General features: G+C 37.9%; 1 protein-coding gene across 1 annotated transcript; it reads right to left on the bottom strand.

The window, feature by feature from the left end:
• Positions 1 to 8,563: 8,563 nt before the first annotated feature.
• Positions 8,564 to 9,743, bottom strand: LOC145050628 (uncharacterized). Its single transcript, XM_078998849.1, has 2 exons — positions 9,140 to 9,743; positions 8,564 to 9,063 (listed from the first exon to the last, which is right to left on the bottom strand). The coding sequence occupies exons 1-2, from the start codon at positions 9,741 to 9,743 to the stop codon at positions 8,564 to 8,566; spliced, it is 1,104 nt and encodes a 367-aa protein (XP_078854975.1).
• Positions 9,744 to 10,687: the final 944 nt, after the last annotated feature.

The raw sequence follows: 10,687 nt of genomic DNA, 5'->3' as shown, positions 1-10,687 counted from the left end.
GAGTCGGAGCGTGAGATGCACGGGCATTATCCAGAGTTGTGTACGGAGGAATGATTTCGAGGGCGAAATCTAATTCAAGTGGGGGAGAATTGTAACATCCGGATTCTTAGGGTTATTATGGTGTAGGTTAATCTTGTGATTAAAGGAGAGACTTGACGAATTGAGGATCCAACTCGCCGAGTCGAGTCGGGCTTCTCACGCGGATTTAATGAGTGGACTCGACGAGTCAGAGGAGGGACTCGCCGAGTAGGTGCTGGGCAGAGAAACCCTAATTTCTCGGGTTTGGGAACTATTTAAAGGTCCTTATGGCCTTCATTTGCGGCCATTACACCTTGAGAAACCCTAAAGAGCAAAGAGAAAGCATATGGTGTAGGATGAGGGCTAATTCATCATCTTTTGGCGTGTCTTAGCAAAAGGAAGGATGGATTTCGAGCTAGGATGTCCTGTGGGACTCAAATCTTCCATCATTTCATTCAAAGCTGCTGTGAGAGGTAAGGATTCATGTCCATCTTCGTTTCGGTGATAGATTTCATGAATATAGGGTTTCTTCTCTTCTTTTGGTAAGAGATCTAGAGTATATGATGCCCTCTTGTGTCTATATCTTCAGATTTGGACCTTGAGAGGTCCAAAGAGTCCCTATTCCCCAGCTTTATGCAGTCCTTTATGAATTTGGAGCTAAGGTTATCATTTTAAGGGTTATTTATCCATTTATGGCTATATGTGGGTCGCATGAACGTAAAGTTTGAACCTTTACGTGTTTATTGAGCTTGGGAAGGTCGGATCTATGGATTAGAGGAACAGATCTGACCTCAGAAGGTCGTTTGAGTGTAATCATGAAAGCAACTCGCCGAGTTCATAATTGGACTCGACGAGTTGAGTCAGGTTGCCCCGCGATTCGAATCCAGTGGAAACCCGTCGAGTGGAAGGTTCACTCGACGAGTCGAGTGAGGCCTTGGAAGAGTCAGAAGACATGCATGGACTCGCCGAGTCACCCCTGTGTACTCGCCGAGTCTAGTCAGAGTTGACCGTTGACTTTTGTTGACTTTGGGGTTTGGTCAACATAGGTAATAGAGGCCATGGAGGGGTAAAATGGTCTTTTACCCACTATCTTATTAGAGAGGGAAAGAGTAATCTCCGGTTTAATTAGAGTTGAGACTTCGAGTGTTAATTAGAGATATTGGCCTTATGTGTTAGGTGGTGGCGAGTTCGAGATTCAAGTGTGAGGATATCTGCTTTCTACTTGCCAGGTGAGTCTTCTCACTATACTTTACCTAGAGTGGTAACAGAGTTATGTGACAGAGTTATTGTATGCTATCTATGCAATGTGTGGCACTGCATTATTTCTATGTAATTTATGTTGTGTGTATATCAGAGTTAGGACCGGAAGGTCCACAGAGCTAGGACCAGAGGGTCCACAGAGTTAGGTTTAGAGTTATGTGCCAGTGTATTTGTATGCTATTTATTTTATGAGATTTATTGTGATATGTGATATGCATGATTCAGAGTTATTAGAGTTAGGACCTTTGGGTCCATAGAGTTAGGGCCAGAGGGTCCACAGAGAGTTGGGACTGGAGGGTCCCATTGAGACACACTGACCAGAGGGTCAACATAGTTATAGCCTTGAGTGGCTAATATGTGTTAAAGTGGTATTTTGGGGAACTCACTAAGCTTCGTGCTTATAGTGTTTTGTTTTATATGTTTCAGGTTTTCTCAGGATCACGGGACGACACCGGCTCGATTGTACACACCAGAAGAAGCGTTGGTTTTAAGGATCATGGTCTATTAATTGATTGAACAAAAAAAGTCATGTATTGTAATTTAAACAAAAAGGGAGATTTTTATGAAAAGTGTTAAAGAGATAAACGATTTTAAACGAAAATTTTGTTTTAAAAATTTCAAAGTCATTCTTCGGAAACAGCTATGGGTACTGCTCACGCATCTTGAACTCCGGCTCCCAAGTCCACTCGGATCCCCTCCAATGCTTCCACTAAACCTGAACCAATGTGACAACCATCAAATTCTAGTCAAAGTCAAACAAGTCAAACCGTTCGAATTTAATTAGTGCCTGTATGTTTGAAGTTATTCTATGAATAAAAAGGTGCATTTATATGTCAAAAATTCAAGTGTCTCGAAAAATTTATGTGATAACAGTGTAAAAACCCTAAAAAGGGAGTTAAATGCATCAAAACACGACTAAGGACCCTTTCGGGGACTTAAAACAATCATAAATGAAACATAACGGGGTTCACGAACCTTGCATTACGAGATTATACGATAATAATGGCTAAGATTAAATCTCTCTAAGTATGTGAAATCTCTCCCAGATCTCTCCAAGTATATGAAATCTCTCTAAGTATGTGAAATCTCTCCCAAATCTCTCTAAGTATGTGAAATCTCTGCAAGTATGTGAAATCTCTCCCAAATCTCTCTAAATATGCCAACTCTCTCCAAGTATGTGAAATCTCTCGCAAATCTCTCTAAATATGCCAAATCTCTCCAAGTATGTGAAATCTCTCCCAAATCTCTCTAAGTATGTGAAATCTCTCCCAAATCTCTCTAAGTATGTGAAATCTCTCCCAAATCTCTCTAAATATGCCAAATGTCTCCAAGTAAGTGAAATCTTTCCCAAATCTCTCTCAAAACCTCTTTTGATCTTTTTGTAATCATTTGGGACATCCCAACACTTGACTTGGTGAAAAACCATGCGAAACGGGAAGATATCTTGGAAAATAGCCTCTTAGGGCCGAAGTCCCTCTAGAGGGACCAAACCCCATTTGAGCCAAGGTCCCTCTATATGGATCAAACCTTACTTGGACCGGAGTCCCCTTGTGTAGCCATACCATCGGACTGCAATGACTAAGGAGTGGGACTACTGAGGATCGAGGTTGCTGAAGACCGCAACCACCTAGCCGCAGCCCCCGGACCGCAGCCAAGCGAACTGCAGCCAACAACCACAGCCTCCGAACTGCGGTCTCTTCTTCCCTTCGGATCCACTTCATTCCGGTTCCAAGATAGCCAAGACCCGGAATCAAGCCTGACTTCGGATTTTCCCCTTTTTCACCCGATTTTCAACCACGACTTCGTTTTAAGCCCGTTTTTCATGATTTTAACGCAAGATTTTCACTAAAATCCATATTTTATCATTTTTAACCTGAGGACTCTTATTTTATTTATTTCTCAAGAGTTTATTAATTAAAAATCATTAGTTTATATTAAGAAGATATTAACTCCACAAGTGGGTCAAGTATGCTCACTTGCCTTCCATGTGTCACCCTCTCACTTGCCACCTTATCAACATCACACAAACCAATGCTCACATCACTTCAAGCTCACAAGTTTCTCCAACAGCCTTCCATATAAGGAAATCCCTGGAGGATTTCTTGAGTTACTTGCTCATTTCAAACTTACACACTTCTCATATCACCACTAAAGAAAGCTTCTTTCTCTCTACTTTCCACTACCTTGTGCAAGTGTTCTTGAATTGCTACAACACTTTTTGGTAAGTATTCCATCTAAACTCAAGTGTCATTCCATAATTTCATAACACCCTTGGATCATTGACTCATATCTTAACACCCAAAAATCGTTGTTAGGATCATCCAAACACTCACGTGTTCATCAAGTGTTCTTGATTTGATACTCCCCATCTTCGACCTTCCACTCTTCAATTCTTCACTCAAGGTGAGTTCATACCCCTATATTTTCTAGTTTTTCTTCAGTTTTTAGGGGGGGGGGGGGGGGATACAAGTTAAAATACCAAAATATATTCAAAACTCAACTTGACAGCTTACAACAGAAAAGTTATGACCTGTTGACGAACTGTTTTACCCAACTTAAACTTAATATTTTTCAAAACTGTTTAATATGAAAGTATTTCAGGTTTATACCTTTAAAATGACTACTTGCACATCTCCATACGATTTTTCTACAATTTATGGTGATTTTTACAAAACTGCCTATCACTGCAGCAACGAAATCAGACCAGGTTGTGAAAATGAACATTTTCACACTAGTTTGAGACCTCAAAAAATTATGGGAAAATTTATGAACATAGTAGAGGCTTTTTCCAAATACCCAGAGTTTGCGGATTCAGTTTTGACTTACGATGATTTTTCTATAATTACTCAAAACAGTGACAATTAAGGGTAAAACTGTCAAATACATATTTAAGAGTTATTCACACCTTGTAACATGTTGAGCAAGGTGTGTAAGATTTACACTTAGTATTTCCAATGTCCTTTATTTGAAATACATATACATGCGTAACAAGGTTTCATACCATCACACTACACTTTTGATAAACTATAATAGGTATAGTTTTGAACACTTCGTTTAACAAAAGAAAACAATAACATTATCGATTTACAAAACAAACTTTCACTACACACCACGTGAACTCGTTAATGAATATTTGTGAGACATTCTCCTTCAGGGTTCTCCAAGTACCATAGAAAGTCCTTTAGTTATAATCAGAATCTCATGGAGTGAGAACGTGATAGTTGTGTATAGATCTATACTGGGTCCGACAAACCCGCACCTGAGCTGCTTGCAACAGCTAGACCGGCAGGTCTATGGTGACAAGTGTCATAACTTTCCAACGCCTGAAGAACGTCGCATTTAAGGCCATCTAGTCTTTAGTATGATTATAACATCTCGCATGGAATATTAACACAACATAAAATTCCCGGAAATTCCAAGGCTTTATACAAAGGAGTTTTATTTAAATATAAAACACACACATAAGTATGATAATTTACTTACACATACTAGGCCTTGTTTCAATTCAGTTTACAACAAATCTTCTAGAAAATATTGGATTTTCTGGAAACAAACTTGTAACAAACGTTAAGGAAACAACATTTATTTTTATAAAATACTTGTGAACTCACCAGATTTATGCTGATACTCTCTTTTTAAAACAACTTGTATTCTCAGGTAATCAGTAATAGAGGTAACCACAAGACTTTTGAAGTCAAGACGCTAAGGCGTAGATTATTTTGCTACATTATATCATCATATGTAATTTAATTGAAAACATGTATTTTTGAAACAATTTAATCTTTTAAATTATATCTATGATGGTTGTGTGTTAGTTTCTTCACTATGGTTATGATACTGAGCATGACGTCATCCGCCCCCGAACATTTCCGTCGTTCTGGTTTGGGGGTGTGATAGATAAGGGCACCTATTTATTCTTCAAGACTCTCACCTTCTTATCCAAAATCGCCACTGGCTTCTCAATGTAGTTCAGACGATCATCAACTTGAATGTCCTCTAAAGGGACCACCGTCGTCTCGTCGGCTACACACTTCTTCAGCTGGGATACATGGAAGGTGTTATGAATCTGGCTCAACTATGTTGGCAACTCTAACCGATAAGCCACCTTACCTACTCGAGCAATCACTCTAAAAGGGACGATCTATCTAGGGCCTAACTTGCCTCACTTCCTAAATCGGATCACCCCTTTCCATGGGGAAACCTTAAGGAGGACAAAATCGCCGACCTGGAACTCTAGCTCGGAATGTCTCCGGTCTGCGTAACTCTTTTAACGACTCTAGTCTGTCATTAACCTCTGTCTGACTTGCTAGATTTTCTTTGTCGTCTTGAGCACTATTTCAGTGCTCCCCATCACTCTCTGCCCGACCTCCCCCCCAACAGAAAGGAGTCTGGCACCTCCTCCCGTATAAAAGCTCAAAAGGAGGCATACCGATAATGGAGTGATGGCTGTTGTTATATGAAAACTCAGCCAAGGGAAATTAAGTGTCCCAACTCCCACCAAAAGCCATAACATATGCGCGTAGCATGTCTTCGAGCGTCTAAATTGTCCGCTCGCCCTGCCTGTCTGTCTGTGGGTGGTATGCGGTGCTGAAATGCAGCCAGGTGTCAACCTCCTCATGAAATTTCTTCCAGAACCTGGAAGTAAAAAACACATCACGATCTGACACTATCAAAGTTGGTACCTTATGTCGTGCCACCACCTCTCGAACGTAGACCTCGACCAATTTCTCCGCGGGAGAGTTCTCACTTATAGCTAGGAAGTAAGCACTCTTTGTCAACCGATCTACGATCACCCATATTACATCGACGCCCTGTGCAGTCCTCGGTAACTTGGTAATAAAATTCATGGAGATATGTTCCCACTTCTACAAGGGAACCTCCAAAGGCTGCAACTGGCCATGGGGACGTTGGTGCTCTGCCTTGACCTGACGACATGTCAAGCATCTCTTGACTACCCATGCTGCATCTCTCTTCATGCAGGGCCACAAATAATCATTTTTCAAGTCCAAATACATCTTGGTGGCCCCAGGATGAATTGAGAATCTCGACCTATGGGCTTCCTCCATCAAAATCCGTCGAGCTCCACCTGAATAGGGCACACATAGAAAAATGTATAAATTTATAATGCTTATAGAGGATTAGTTGTATAAAAAGTGTATGACAGATTAAAATAGGAAATAAAAAAATGTTGGTATAGCAATTAATGTGAGATTTTAATAGAATCACATAAATACCAAGTAAATGCAAAATATGTTACATTTATAGCAATAGAGAAATTAAATATTCTCCTACTTTTATTCCTACAAATCCTCATACCCAATTAAATTAAAAGTTTTCTAGTTTTCCAAATTTTCTTATAATTAAATTAAAAGTTGACTATATATTGCTAGAGTAAATTACACGAATGGTCCCTATGGTTTGGGGTAACTTGCGTGTTTGGTCCCTAACTTATTTTTTTAACTTGTAAGGTCCTTACTATTTGTTTTCGTTACACACTTGGTCCATACTGTTTGTTTTTTTTTACACGCTTGGTTTTTATCATACCTAAAAAGACTATTTTTTAAATAAAGAAAAATGTTGGGGTATGTAAGGTAAGGTGAGGGGAATGAGATTGTGGGTGTATTTATTTAAATAAATCAAAAAAATCAAGGGCAAAATAGTCTTTTTAGGTTAGACAGGGACCAAACGGGTAACAAAAATAAATAGTAGGGACCTTCTGATTTAAAAAAATAAGTTAGGGACTAAACACACATATTTGTAGGAACAAAAAGTAGGAAAATATTTAATTTCTCACAATATATAGTCAACTTTTAATTAAATTATAAGAAAATTTGGAAAATCAGAAAATGCTGACATGGAAAATAGAAAATAAATAAAATTTTAGAAAATGACTTGTGACAAATGATGGGAAAAGATGACATGAGACACAAAACATTTTCGTTTATTAGGGTAGATGGTTTAATTTAAGTGATTTACAGACCAAAAACTCGAAACTCTTAAAAACTTGTTACGAAAGATGCAGCCTATCTCATCTGGATTGCGTGTACTACATCTTAAATGGATAAGATATTTAACAAAAATAACAAATCAAATAGAAAACAAAACAAAAGCAAAAAAAAGCATTCTAGTGGCAATGCGACATTGAGAAAGACATGTTTATGTGAATAGTGACCCCCAATACATGACAACGGGCCCCTAAAGGTTCTTTCTTTTTAAGTTGGAACTTAACTTCTTACAATCTCTCTCTCTCTCTCTCTCTCTATATATATATATATATATATATATATATATATATATATATATATATATATATATATATATATATATATATACTATCTTATCAACGAAATCTCATTGTTTTCTAAAATAGATTAAATATAATAATATTATTTTTTTAAGACGTTAAAGTGTATAAGTTTAAAGTACAAGTAACCATTAATAAAATAATATTAAATTTTAACCCACATTTTAATCGTTATAAATTCTCATTCCTTTAATTCCTGGTTCATCCGAATCTAAAATTTCAAACCTTTTTATCCAAATAAACCTCTAGCAAATATCCTTAAATCCTTAACTATGGCATATATTGAGCTGCTCTTCATCTTCACCAATTGAACAGGTCAATCCGAGATTCAATGGGAGAATCATTCAATTTGAAAGAACTTTTGATCTATTTTTCCCATCTCACTTTCTTACATCATCGCTGCACGAACAAAATTTTTAGCATTCACCACTGGATCCTTCCATGTTGCCTATTAGATCACTGCCGCCTCCATTTTTCCAATATCTAAATCCCATTAAGAACCAGTATTTTGGTACTTCCTTCTCCTCTCTACCAAACCACCAATGCACAACCAACGCCTAACAATGGAAATTTTGAGCAACCACCACCACCGTCTGCACTGGCATTGAGCAGCCACCACCATCACCAATTTTTTTCTCTAAGAAACGCCTTAATTACTCATTTCTTGGTACGCCTTAATTACCAAACCACCAATGCACAACCAACGCCTTAATTACTCATTTCCGAAGTGAAACTGTCTGAAGTCTGCGGACCACTTCTACAGACCTCTGCAACAGAAGAGGTGGACCACAATGCTGCAGACTATAATGAGAAGCATGTTTGTTTTTTTAACGTCTGCAAACTGCTGCAGATATTAAAAAATTTAAAATAAAGTAATTTAATAGACCGAAAATAGTATTTTAATACCAAAAATTTAATAATTGTAGTCTTAAAACATTGAAATAATATTCAAACAACCAAATTAGTCTTACAATAACATTTTTAAATAAAATTCATACAACCAAACTTTAATAATTCGAATTCCATATTTTGAATCAATTGTTCGGCAATTTCATTCCGTAACTTGGTCATATATTCACGGTCCGCTGCAGTACCATGTGTTGGAATCTCATCTTCATCATTATCAACGACTGCATTGTTATTCCGAACCGAGACATTTGGTTCATCATATCGTGCAAAAAACTCATCACGTAGTCCCTCTCTTCTTATAAAATTATGAAGCGCAAGACATGCTAGGGTAATGTTTCGTTGTGTAACCAACGAGAATGGTGCCATCCTCTTCAATATAGGGAATCGTGCTTTCAAGACACCAAAAGCACGCTCAATGACATTCCGAAGTTTTGCGTGTGCATGGTTAAATTTTTCTTTATTCGTTAATGCACGTATTCGACGAAAATCTCCAAGCCAATACCTTACATTACGGTACGGTGCCATAAAACCTCGAATGTTTGCATAGGTGGCATCACAAAGATAATATTTATCTGTAAAAATAAAACAAAAAAAAAGTCATTTATTTTTCAAACTAAGATAAAACTATTTAAATAACCATAAATTTACCTGATGGTGGAAGCGAGAATGGTGCATGTGGATTTGCAAATGCTTCTGATAAAATTCTAGAATCGTGTGCTATCCCTTCCCAACCGGCCACAACAAACGTGAACATCATGTTGAAGTCACATATTGCCAACACGTTTTGGTAACAATCGTCTTTTCCCCTACTTCTATATAAATCCCGTTTGTTTGCAGGGACAACAGCTTGTATCAAAGTGCCATCAAGTGCACCAGCTGCTCCCTTGAACACCCGTTGTAGCCTCCTATTGTGTCCCGGAATGTTTGGATTCGGATTAAAAGAAGTCGGTACTATAATGTCATGTGCAAAAAGCAACATTTTTTCCAACACTTCATGAAAAAACTTATGAATTGTTTGCTTTGAGTGTTGAAATCTCCGCTTGATAATCACATAACGTTGGTTATGACCGATCATCATCAAAAACATAGCCATCTTCTTCTCAACCGACACATGTTTGCTGTCCTTTAACGCGTAGTTTACTCTAAAATGAGCACATAGCCGGACAAATGATTCACGGGACATGCGTAGAACTTCAAGACATTGTAGAGGATTACGGTGAAGTAACTCTAACGTAAATTCATGTCCCGTCATTTCCGAATCGTTTTCCCGCACTCGTTTGACACCCATCTTCCAAAAGTAGCGGACGTACAAGTACATTAGAATTATGAGTAGTATCTTTTTGTCGTGATCCATTACAAACGTATTAATCAACTAAACATGACATAACATAAGATAATAGCATAACATAAGATTAAATAACATAACATAACATAAATATCAAGTACCAAATAACATACAATTCAAGTACCAAAAATACATACCATAAAAGCCAAATACCAAATAACATAAGATTCAAGTACCAAATACTACAAATAACATTCAAGTAGCAAATAACCAAAAAACATAACCATATAGTTCCAAAAGATGCAATTAAAACCTAAACAACTCAAACATATAAACTTAACGAACAATCTTCCCATCCTTTAAAATTCCCAAAACTTGTTGTTGTCATCTCGATCCATCCTCTTAATATTTGTGGATCATTAGGCAAATTTACCCACATCTCTCTTATATTCATGGTCCCTCCAAAAATATGATACGCAGCAAATCGTAGAGGGTCTATTGGATCTAACTTGAGCAACTCAAGCTTCTCTAAACATTGGGAAATAGTTGGCCCTTGAGTCAAATGGTGTAGAGCTTTTTGCATCTCCAGTAGGCACAAGGAGCTCGAGGTCTAGGAGTTGAGGGTTTAGCCCTTTTGTTGGGGTAACTAGAAGGTGAAGCAGTAGAAAGTGAATCAGCAGAAGGTGAAGCAGTAGAAGGTGGTGGCTGAGTAAAATGCTCACTAGTATGATTGGAAAAGTAATCATCTTCATCTATGTTAATGGAAGGGGCGTCCATAAGCTTTAGTGGTTCAACATGGAAGGAAGACGATCCATGTCCCGATGGTGTTTGGGAGGTGGCATAACTGAGATTACCAGATGCACTGTTTCCATCGAAGAGTTCTGCACAAAGCTCTGGAAACAATAATGGGA

The sequence above is a fragment of the Lactuca serriola genome, chromosome 5 (assembly GCF_051521515.1).
Source record: "Lactuca serriola cultivar US96UC23 chromosome 5, Lser_US96UC23_V15, whole genome shotgun sequence".
Lineage (NCBI taxonomy): Eukaryota > Viridiplantae > Streptophyta > Magnoliopsida > Asterales > Asteraceae > Lactuca > Lactuca serriola.
Note: the sequence above shows the minus strand (reverse complement) of the source record. Positions and strands in the feature narration are given on the sequence as shown.